This window comes from Elgaria multicarinata, chromosome 5 (assembly GCF_023053635.1).
Source record: "Elgaria multicarinata webbii isolate HBS135686 ecotype San Diego chromosome 5, rElgMul1.1.pri, whole genome shotgun sequence".
Taxonomy (NCBI): domain Eukaryota; kingdom Metazoa; phylum Chordata; class Lepidosauria; order Squamata; family Anguidae; genus Elgaria; species Elgaria multicarinata.
In genome coordinates, this window is record NC_086175.1 from 82,755,120 (window position 1) to 82,767,201 (window position 12,082).

Sequence of the window (12,082 nt, forward strand, 5' to 3'; positions counted from 1 at the left end):
TCAGTCTGACTCAAATTGCTTAATTTATGGGAGCCTCATTGATCTGGTTCCCATCTAACCCTAGGTTCCAGGGTGACGAGAATATGGTATGGATATATGGAGGTAGAAAGAATAAACGAAGTAAGCTCACGCCCCTCCAGGATACAAAGCCATTGTACATGTGGTTGTATGCCAGGGTCCCCAACGACATATGGAATGCCTCTCTTCGGGGACCGAAGCAGTTTCTTTAGGCCAGAGAGCCACTCCTGCTAAAGCGAGACCAGCGAAATCCCTTTGTTCCCCAGGTTATATAGATTTTTGAGACATTTCAGACTGCCCTGGGAAGTGACGTACTGTTTACTTTAGCAGGGAAAACTTTCCCAAGTGAAGGGAAGAAAGTTCCCGGGTTAAGAGATGCAGTAATACGCAGCACCCTTAGCACTGAGAGTAGTGACAAGAGATAGTGACTGCAGTTGCCAGACTCTAATTGCCAGGGTTAGGAAAAGGTCAGAGAGCTTTGCTGCCCCAAAGGCCTACTTCAGCTACTTGAAGTAAAAGTTGCTCACTTTATTTGAAGCAAATTAGAAATTATTAGAAGCAACTAAAAGTTGCTCACTTTATTTGATTATACTAGCTCTTATTTATGCATAATATGATCACAAATGCATTATATATAGAGAGAGAATATTGATATATATTTGTACACTGGACAGACTTGTGAGAACTCACTAAGCCTCCTTTCTTCCTGTCAAAATCATTACAGTCTCTGTCTCAGACATTTTTTGGCAAGCTCCACCCCCAAATTCTTAATATGTACTTCAGAAAAACCCAATTTCAACACTACGGATTAAACAAACCCCTTCCAAGAATGATTGTTCATTTCCTCAAAGGCTATCCTAAGAAGACAGGCAAGTTTAAATCAAACCATTTATATGCATGTATAAATAAAAAGTGACTGAAGGAGGGGGGAGTAGACGCTGGACCTGAGCCCAAACCTGTGACCCACATGTGGCTCTCTTAATGTAGCCCTTGGATTTCCCATCAGTGTGAGGAGGAGGAAAAAAGTCTGGTGGGGATGTGCATCTGCAAACTTGCCCTCTGAAAGTGCTCTTTGTGTCATGCAAGAGCTCAGAGGCTAAACTGTACGGCAGCTAAAGGTTCTACTCTTAAAGGTGGTCTGAAAATCATTTTAAATAATATATACTGTCTTTAGAAGTGATCTAAGGCAGGGGTGGGCAACCCTTCAGGGCTAAATCTGGCCTTCAAGCTTTCCCCAGATGGTACCACCCCCTGTCCCTCAACTGCCAATCATTTGGTGATTTCCCAGTTTTTGTGCAGCTCCTCCTCCCCCAATTCTAAAAGGCTGAAACGCCTCTCCTAAGGCTCAGTTACTTATGCTGATAAAACTGAACTCAGTCCTTCCACTGAAAGTAGTTCCCCACCCATGATCTAAGTGCTGCATGCAGTGACTAGGCTTCTGAGCTTGTGCCAGATCCAGAAAGTGCTTTCAAATGGCAGCCCTGCCTGGGTGGGAGTGAATGACCTCCTCCCCGCCAAAGCAGGAAGAGAAGAGTCCTTTGAAAGTGCTGATCTCACCAGATTCAGCTGGATTTAGTTTCAAAAGATGCCCAAGGTATCAAGTGCATGTATGGATGCCTGGAGGAGGGGATGGCCCTGCCCCCTGCTTGATCTACTTCTGCCCTCACTCTGGCACATGTCATAAGAACGTAAGGAGAGCCATGCTGGATCAGACCAAGGGTCCATCTAGTCCAGCACTCTGTTCACAGTGGCCAACCAACCACTGACCAGGGACCCACAAGCAGGACATGGTGCAACAGCACCCTCTCACCCATGTTCCCCAGCAACTGGAGCACACAGGCTTCTTGCCTCAAATACTGGAGATAGCACACAACCATCAGGTCTAGTAGCCACTGATAGCCTTCACCTCCAGAAATTTATCCAACCCCCTTTTAAAGCCATCCAAATTGGTGGCCATCACTACATCCTGTGGTAGTGAATTCCATAATTTAACTATGCGCTGTGTGAAGAAGTACTTTCTTTTATTTGTTCTGTATCTCCCACCAATCAGCTTCATGGGATGTCCCCTGGTTCTAGGGTTCCTCTAGTCCATTACTCTGTTCACACAGTGGCCAACCAGCTGTCAACCAGGGACCCATAAGCAGGACATGGGTGCAACAGCCTCCTCCTGCCCATGTTCCCCAGCAACTGGTGCACACAGGCTTACTGCCTCACACCCAAAGTGCAGCCCCGACAGGTTTCTGCTGATTCTTCTAGAACACTTTGTACATTCCTCACAGGCGACCGATCATGATAACAAGTACATAATATATAGATATATTATGTACTTGAAATCGATACAGACCTGTTAAAGATAGCAGATGGTCCAGAACTCTTAATCTGACTCACTAAAGATATACCATGAACGTCCCAGTGCTATAGATTTAGTACAATCATTCTAACCAATACAACTTGCATGATTGGTCAAGGCACATACACCTTGTATTAAAGGTATTTACTGCTGACAGTTCAGTCAATTACTTGCCCCTCCTTAAAATCGTATACTTCATTATAAAAGGAAACAAATATTTACACTATTTTCATAGCAGAATTCAGGGGGAAATATGTACACAGTGTTTGTAAGTTAGCTGTCCATCTCTTGCTGTATTCCAGCTTCTAATACCATTTCATAAAACATGCCTTTCTGTTGTAACAATCTCTCTGGAGTATCGAATTCAGCAATCCTTCCGGAGTCAAGAACAAGCAACCTGCAAAATAAATAAATAAATAAAAATTAATGGGAAACCCTGTTCATCTGCTTTGACTCAAACAAGGAAGACTCGGAATTGATCAACTTGCAAAATAAAACTTTTTACAGTGAGCATGTCATGTGTTTATTAAATCAAGATTTCCTGGGGAAAGCCTTGTCCAGACTATGTAGGCTAGCTGTAGTTTCATGGGGAGGGGACAACAGCTTAGTGTTAGAGCACATGCTTTGCATGCAGAAGGGCCCAGGTTCAATCCTGGGCAGCATCATTTAAAAGACAGGTACGATCGGAAGACATTTCTAAACATGTTAGAATACCCTCAACTTACCTTTTTATCAAGCAAATATCCTTCTATCTATACCGCAAACACAAGTGAGCACCACGCTTCATCAGGGGCAGCCCTTCCATTAGGCAGAGTGAGGCAGCCACCTCGGGTGGCAGATGCTGAGAGACGTGGGGCAGTGACAAGGTGTCAAAGGACAGGTGTATGTGCCAGGTAGTCTGCCCTACTGCCTTAAGGTGTGGTAGAGGATGCTGTCCTATCCCCAGTATGGAAGTACTATTCAATTGCCAGTTTGGTTGGTTTCTGTACCAGGAATGGGGGGGAAGGAACAACCTTGTCCTTCACCTCAGGCAGCAAAATCTCTTGGGCCAGCACTGAACTTCACACATTACAATGGGCAAGTTCCACCAAATTCAGTGGCACTATCTAGAAGTCAGTAGACAGTAGATGGCAACGTCTTTTCGTTGAAAATCGTGTTTATAGAACATTTTGAACTCGTGTGTGTGCGTGCACGTGCACTTTTTCACTATTGTACTGGTACAAACCACTGTTTTTGATCGTTGATTTTCAGCTGCTATATGGTTATAAAGAAGTATGTGTATGGCCAGGGGTGGAGGGTCAACAAGTCAGTTATAACAATTTACCGATCAGAATCCATTATGGAATGCAGCCTGTGGGCAATGGTTAGCACTGTGCAGTTGTGAAATTCTTTCCGGATTGTGGACTGTACTAGATGATCTGTTTCAATATCAACAGAGGCTGTCGCTTCGTCCAAGATTAGTACTTTGGTCTTCCGCAGCAAAGCACGAGCAAGGCAAACAAGCTGCCGTTGCCCCACGCTGTTAAAACAAAAGTTGGTTTGGGGTTGTTTGGTTTCTCAAAAAAACATGGAACTCGCTTTGGCAATGGGCAGTTGATGGCTGCTCTCACTTCTTATGAATGGGAATGCAAGAGAGAGCATGAAAATAATGAAGAACGTCCATCCAGCAGCCCTGACTACATGGGATATTCTGGTGATCTGCATGCTCAAGAGAGCTCAAAGTGAAGACGTTTAGCTGCAGTCCTCGCAGTAGCTGGGTGGGGGATGGGGGGAATGGATTTTCCAGCAGCAATAAATTGTTGTGAGCTATTCTTGCTGTAATGTAAAGCATTTTGGGGTGTCTTGGTCTTGAGTGGTCAATGAGCTTTGCAAAACACCTGCTCCTGGTGGAGATGAAAACTGCAAGATCTGTTTTGTTGATATGGATCAACACAGCTGCCTGTATTTTTACTGTCCTTGGAAGTGTGGCTATGGGACCGTCATGATGAACATCTGCGGTTCAAAATTTACCATCACACCATTATCTCGGAATATTGAATGGTACATTTTGCCTCTTCCTTTGTCTTTTACTTTGGCCTACAGTTATCTGGTCATAACTGAGCCAGTGTGCATGTAAATACTTTACATTATAGCAAGGATAGCTCTCTACAAGATATTGTTGCTGGAAAATCCATCCCCCACCCTCCACGCACCCCAGCTACTGTGAGGATTGCAGCTAAACTCAGAGGGAACAGGAAAGCCTGTTGGCAGAGGGGGTGGGCGGATGATGTTATCGACCCTGCTCCTGAAAAATCGCAGGCACTTGAGCTTGCCAGCCCTGGTTTCACTACTATACTGTGACTTGGTTTGGATGATCATGGTTCTTTCCCCCACCCCCATGCATGTTGCGTGTGCAGCCATTTCCGTGCTCTCCCATGATGGACTGAGGGTGGGCATGTTGCACAGTGGTAGTCACTTTGGTTGCCATCCTGGAACCTTTATTGCACATTGTGGGTTTTAGGGTGGCTACAAAGTGATTGTCACTTCACCCAGCACCGGCTTACACAACAAGTCAACCCCCGCTGTGTCTCAGATTATGCAAATAGCAGTCACGCAGGGCAGGAATCACGATGGTTCCTTCCCCCATCATGATGGTGCAAACCCAGCCTGTACCTGAATAGTACAGGTGCGCCTAGGCGTGTCAATGCCTTACAGGTTGGAAGGGGAAAGGAATGAAGCAGCTAAACTGGCATGCTTGAGCATCCCACATCTGTATGTCAGGACACAGGGGATTGAGTACACTTCTCAACCAAATATAGATATGAAACACACTGCAACACTGGCTCTGGGACCATGCCCAGGAATGACCCACATCCCCTCAACTTCCCCACTCCCTGCATAAATGCCTGCAATGTTGTGCTGTACACAGTCTGTGAGCAACCTTCACTGCTGTACTGACCAGAGTTTGCAGGACTGGATGCTTGCCAGGAAGACATAAAATACATGCTGCCCTTGGTTTTTCACTAGGCCATATTCACCACAACAGCATTTCAGAACACTAGGACTAGGTGGATCAGCTAATGAGCAAGTGGAGGTTAGTATTCTTCAGATTACTTAGCCACCCCTTAATACAGTTTAAGTCACACCTCAGGTTTTCGCCACCCTCCGAAATCTCATGTAGAAGTTTCTTTGGGAGTGACTGTACAAAATTCTTCAAGTCACACAATTCCAGGGCATCCCACAGTTCAAGATCAGAATATTTTCCAAATGGATCCAAGTTGGACTTCAGCGTCCCTGAGAATAAGACTGGGTCCTATGGAATAACATTTCAGCAATATCTCAACGTAAGCAAGACAGTTTTTTTAAAAATGCATTAACGGAAGAGTTTGAGTTTCATGTTGACATTGTAGCAAAAATGCTTTAATGGGGAAATAAGTTTTGATAAATGTGACCAATAATTTTGAGAATTAAACGTATAAAATTGCTTACAATAGTTTCCTATCTTACAGTGAATTGTGCTTGTGGGATGAACCCAGGTGACCATACAGGATATACTTGTCCTCGGTGCTGCTGCAACAGCTTTTGGAGGGATGCTAGTAGAGGAGTTGGGAGACCCAGCAATTCTTTTCTAAGCCAGAAGGGAACTCTGAGGAACATAAAGCGAGCCATATTTTTGGACACAGACTTTTAGGCGCTCCTCCTGCTCTCAAGTTCGTTTCCAAACCCAACCTCATAAAACTTTGGAAGCATCCCTAGATCTATCGGATGAAACTCTGTTCTGACTGCACTTCACAAAGCAGGTGTGGGCCAGGCCTTATTCAAGAATCCCTGGTAACCAATGGCTGATACCTATTAAGATATTATTTCCTGCTTTTCTTACTCCCACAATTGTGTAACTAAGAAAGGATGGGCAACTTGTACTTTCCAGATATTTAGGCCTATAACTTCCATGACCCCTCATCACTAGCGGTGCTGGCTTGGGGCTGATGAGAGTTGTAGGCCCAAACTAAAGTTCTACCACCAGAACTTTAAAAGCAAAGTCAAATCTACATGGTGGACCTAACGGATACATTTATTGCAGTGAAATAACAACAACAACAACAATGGGACTCAAAAGTCTTTTCTGTTAGAAAATTTAACTGCTTATATGATGTAGCTATATGCATAAAACATTCTAACCTGTGGTATAATGTTAAGGTTGCCACGTAGATCATGCAAACCAATTGTTGATATGTCAATGCCATCTATGATAATTTTGCCTCTGGTTCTTTCTAGTATTCTAAATAAACAGTTTGTTAGAGTTGATTTGCCAGCTCCTGTTCTTCCAATGATCCCAATCTGTAACAAGATTCCTTTTCAAAAGATATTCACATTGTTTTTCACTTATGCAGATGTCAAAGCCATAACACAATTTTCACCAAATTATTTCAACACTTGTAAAAGAAAATTATACATTTTCAAGATGAACAACACAACATTCTTTAGAAGTAGAAGCCTTTAAACAAGAGAGTTCTACCTGGGGAGGATCTACACAGTGTCCTGAAGGCACTTGCGTGCGCCTCCAGTACGCCCCGAAACTCCTTGTGTAGATCCTCCCCTAACCTGGCCAGAAGAGGCGGAGGAGGAGGAGGAGGTGGCCCCGCATCGCCCCTCGCGGGGACGGGGCGAAAAGTTTCCGGGCTCGGCGGCTTCTTCCGCCGAGCTCTCCGACCTTCGGGACACCATCTGCCAGGCCCCAGACAGCCCGGGAGAACTTCCCCCGGTGCGGCGGCGGTTGGCAGCGCCTGAAACCATGCGGCGGCGGCGAGACCCCGGCTCCCTGGGAGCTGCCTCTGTGGGGGCTGAGGGAGGGGAGTTCGCCGGGCGGGCCAGGAGACCCTCGCCCCAAACCCAGATCGGCAGCATGGCCGAGTGGGAGGAGGAGGTGAAGTTAGGCAAGCAAGGGGCTGGCAACGCGAGGCAGAGCGGGCTGGGGGAACGTGATAACAGCAAGAAGAAGGGCCGCCACCACCGCCGCCACCGCCGCCTCTGCCTCTTCTGGCCAGGTAGGCAGGATCTACACAAGGAGTTTCGGGGCGCACTGGAGGCGCACGCAAGCGCCTTCAGGACGCTGTGTAGATCCCCTCTAGGACAGCAGGAAGTTAGTGATCAACAGCAGCAGAAAACAATGGCTGTGGTATACCAAGCTCACAACCCACCCACAGTGCCTGTGCATGGAGGGAGAGCCATAGGTCTCAACAGAGCACACTCATCCACATGAATATGGATTGTACCCCATAATCTCAACCAAGAATTGAATGGGTTTTCAGTTAGTCAAGGCAGTTGTGTTGTGGAAAATTCTGAAGTGCAGGCACTCATCATGACACTCCCCATAGCCCTGCCCCCAAAGTGAGTCTGAACCTGCAGGCAGCTGTGTTGATCCATATCAACAAACCAGTCCTGGGGGAGTTTTCATCTTTTGTAATGCAAATAGGTCTTAAGTGCCCATTTAAGACCCAGCCAGCCCAAACAACTTTGCATACAAGGAACAATATTGTTGCTGAGAAAATTTGTTTTCCATGAGCTCCTGTGACAATTGCAGTTAACCTCAGTGTGCAGTTCAGCTCAACTGCAGTTTCCCTGAGCTCCTGTGACAATCCCAGCTAAGCTCAGAGAGAATGGGAAATTCTGAGGGGGGTAGCAGGGTGGCAGATGACATCATAGTCTCTGCTAATAAAAAAAAAGTGCTGGTGCTGCATGCCTGCGAGCCCTGGGTCCTCTACACCACCAGGCAAAGGACACTGGGCTGCCAATCTTGTTGAGATATACATTTGCCCAAAACTATAGCTCTATGGATCTTGTGATGTGCGCATGAGCTGCAATACATGCAAACTGCTCCATTCACTTCAACAGAGGAGGAATGTACAATTTAATACATACAGGTTACAGCCCTCCATTAAAGTCAATGGACCAACCTTTTAAAGTCAGTAAAGCACAATGTGCCTATCCATTCATCCATAGGCAATAACTTAAATTGGCAACACCAGCAGATGCTTCTTTGAATTCTACTGACCTGCCCCATTCCAGAAACTAGCATTTCCACTTGTTTTCACACTTATTTGTAGAAGCCCAGAAGCCCCATTGCATGAGCAGTGGGTCCCATGAGCACATTATGTTTTATGCAGTACACTTTACCTTCTCTTCCCTGCAGCTTTGAAATGATATATCCTGTAGAGCTAAGCCCAAATCTGACCTGTACCGAACTTGGTAATTGACAAACTGTATTATTCCTTCATTGGGCCATCCCACAAGTGGCCGGTTGGATAGTATCCAGGGAGCCTAAAACAGATAAATGACAAAGCATGCAGCTCAGAAAAGTTCAGCTCTTACAGCATGGCTTACATAAGAAAGGCCCAGCCTAAAGTCAACAGCAGAACAGACATAGGCAATAAAATTCCCTCTATATGGCAACTAAGAAGTAAGCCCCATTAAATTCACTGGGCCTTGCTCCCATGTAAATGTGTATAGGATTGCAGTGTGAACCTGTGAAAAGTTTTGAGCTTTGCAGTTTTTGAGCCCAACTGAAAAGACGAAAGAAAAAAGGCATCCACATGGCTCATTAAATAGGGAGCACTAACTTTTTCACTTTAAAAAAATAGATGTTTAAAAACAGTCCATACACTATTTTCATTCCTTTAAAAATGCTTACCTCTTTGTCCATTTTTGCATATTCACAAACCCTCTCAATAGAGATTCCGTTGGTTTCAATTTCACAGGCTTTGCGGACCCAAAAATTCAAACTTTGAGTTATCTGAAATAAATGTTTATATAACACGCTGCAGTGATAAAGCTTTCTTAAAATATGTAATGTTCCAGGAAGTCACTGTGTAAAGTGAAGATACAGGACAAAGTGCTTTTTTTATCCTTAAAATGCCACATCCACAAGCTATTAGACATACTTTAAAAAAAGAGTTCCTAGATAGAGACCTGGTTCGTTCTTAACAACAGCACAGAGTAATGGGTTGATGCCTTATCCAGAATTTACCCATGATTTGTCTGCCAGATGATCATGGAGAGCATAGGCTGTTTTTTCAATTCCTGGATTGTTTAATTTCCTCCTCCTTCAGCCACTCCCTCCTTGTCTCCCAAATGCCTTTGCGGTGCTGTAGTACAGGCATAAAGAGCAGACAGGGGGTAGGTAGATTCATCACTCTTGCCTCTGTAGCCTGGTGAAACAACTCATGGTTCTGAATTTGCACATCACAACTCTCCATAGACCCGGTAATTAACCAACAATTTGCTGTACACAAGCAGGAGTGCATTGCTTCCAATGTACTCCTCACTTCCACTTTTAATCACAACCTGCAGTTGGTCAGGTTGTAGGTTGTACAACGTGATGTGTAAACCTGGAATGCTGAGTTATTTAGGGGCAAAACAACCATGGTTTAATTACTGCCTTTTTTAGCCTCTAAATAACCCAGTGCTCAATAACCAAATGACCTGGCCAACTGGATGTTGTTGACTGAAAATGGAAACACCTGACATGCCTGCTCAGCATACTAGCTCACTCCCACTCTTGCAAACCAGGTCAATGTGTGAGAAACGCAATGACACTTCTTGCATTTGATGGGTTTCTGTAGAGTTTGTTTGGCTTACTACAATAACACTATTATATTGTCATTTTCAAACAGGATTCCCAACAGTTTTCTTGGCAGGACTTTTGTAACAGCTACATGACAACTAGATATTCAGCAGCTTCAGTGGCTGGATTTTTGCTGGTCCTGCATACCTGAATGACCCAGGAGCCCTGAAACCCTGCTCACAAATACCACATCAAAAATGGTGAGAAAGATTACGTACATTTAATGCATAGGATATTGATAATCCCACTGTAGCAGAATCCACGTTGCTGCCAGCAAACACCGCAAGCAATGCAGCAAAGAAGACCATCAAGTTGCCTAGAAATTCAAGTCTGACAGCCAGCCATCTGTCATAAAGGTATCCAGAAAGACAGAATTTGATATGCATTCAATAAATCTATTTTACATAAATTTTATCTTCAGTATACAAATAAAGTTGCCTATATTAAACATCTATGTTGTTACTATCTTCCACTTCTAATCACATGGTAAGCATTTATATATTACAAGTTCTTAACTACTCTGAAAAAATCAAGCCCTTACTAAACTGAGTGCTAGAATATCACTTTGGTAAATGCAATTGATCAACTTGGGAGCAGGGGAGAAGAGGCATAAAATTACACTTTGTTCATTTAAGGAAATTATCTAGCCAAAGCTTAAGTCTTTTAAGTTCTGCTATCTTAAGTGGTAAAGAATTAAGGTACTCAACTCTCCCGCTGAAACCAATAAAACTTAAATGTGCTTAACTTTCGTTACATCATACCCATGCAGTGCAAGCTTATGCATGTTTACTCAGCAGTCAGTCCCACCACGTTCAGAGGACATTGCTCCCCAGTAAGAGTACAGAAATGTTGGCTGCAAATCTATGAACAAAAGCAGTCATAGGACTGCACTGAGAACATACGTTCACCAGTCAGAACAGATTACAGTACCATTGAGTAGGTACACAAAGTTAAAGAGTGTTAAGATGGTACCTGTTTGAAATCACATTGTTGTAGAAGCAAACCAGGTTCTCGTTGATCACATCTCTGTTTTGTTTAATAAACCTTTCTTGATGTCCAAATGCTCTGACTGTAGAAACGCCTAACAGCGTTTCACTGAAGTGTGAAATTATAGGTGTGTGTGAAACATGAGCCAGTCGTCGGATTTGTCGGGAACTAGCGATATAGTATCGCTGGTAAAACCACACAAAATAAAGAGCAAGTAAGAAGTTGCCATACATATTTGGAGAAATCCACATTTTGCCATAAGCAGTGGGGTATCATGACATATGGTATACATTTTATACAGGAATAAGATATCCTTTTCATCTATCCCTTTGTTTTTGGCTGTTTGACATTCCTCGTGTGGCTCCTTTTCCTTGGCTTTGGATTTCAGTCACACACAGAGTCATGAGGCCAACTGATCCCATGGGAACATTAGGTCTCTTTGTTCAAGAGGTAAAGACGGATTAGTTTGGCCCTTGACCCATATTGGGGGGAGTTATTCGTTTATCCTTATTGACATACAACCTGAGCTGTAACATAATTGCTGCCCAAAATGGAAGAGTGTTTGCAGAAGAAATAGTACTGCCAAAACTATCAAAATTTGATAGGATTATATGGCTCTGGATCCCTTAACAATGGTTAATGGCAAGGCTTTCCAAAAATACCTGCATTTGTGACATTAGGAAAACCAAACATCTATGTGCAATCCAGCAGTTTGGGGAGTATCAGATGTGGGAACACTGGGCAGTATCCAATGCTACCCATATGCCAGCAGTACCCGCTGCCAGGGCAATGCGAAGCTAGCGCTTCCTAAAGCAACCAAACATGAGACAAAACACTCACTTCTAGAATGGAACAAGTCAGCAGTATTTGTAGAAGGGAGCTCCATGGACTTGTCCTGTTCTGGAAACTAGCATTTCAGCTAGTTTCCAGGATTGCTCTAGGAAGCGCTGGCCTACTGGTGCATCGGTGGTGGGTCCCGCTGGTGCAGCACAAACAGCTGAGGAGTAGAGGCAGCGTTAGATATTGCCCTATCAAATTTATTGGAATAGGGAATGGATTTATTTAAAAAGTTTATTTTAATCAAAATATTTTTGAATATAATACAATAAAGGAGATCATTTAACTTT

General features: G+C 44.0%; 1 protein-coding gene across 3 annotated transcripts in view; it reads right to left on the bottom strand.

Annotated features, from left to right (window-relative positions):
- Positions 1-2,267: 2,267 nt before the first annotated feature.
- Positions 2,268-12,082, bottom strand: part of LOC134399012 (ATP-binding cassette sub-family C member 2-like) — a 37,911-nt gene continuing 28,096 nt past the window's right edge. For 2 of the 3 annotated variants that reach the window (XM_063126756.1, XM_063126758.1), the window contains 8 exons: positions 10,941-11,140; positions 10,187-10,313; positions 9,036-9,137; positions 8,522-8,665; positions 6,527-6,685; positions 5,494-5,660; positions 3,693-3,887; positions 2,268-2,765 (listed from right to left, as the gene is read on the bottom strand). In XM_063126756.1, the coding sequence (XP_062982826.1) occupies positions 2,642-2,765; positions 3,693-3,887; positions 5,494-5,660; positions 6,527-6,685; positions 8,522-8,665; positions 9,036-9,137; positions 10,187-10,313; positions 10,941-11,140 (1,218 nt within the window). In that variant the 3' untranslated portion in view covers positions 2,268-2,641. Of the gene's footprint in view, positions 2,766-3,692; positions 3,888-5,493; positions 5,661-5,863; positions 5,994-6,526; positions 6,686-8,521; positions 8,666-9,035; positions 9,138-10,186; positions 10,314-10,940; positions 11,141-12,082 lie in introns of those variants that run through there. The other variant, XM_063126757.1, reaches the window with a different exon arrangement.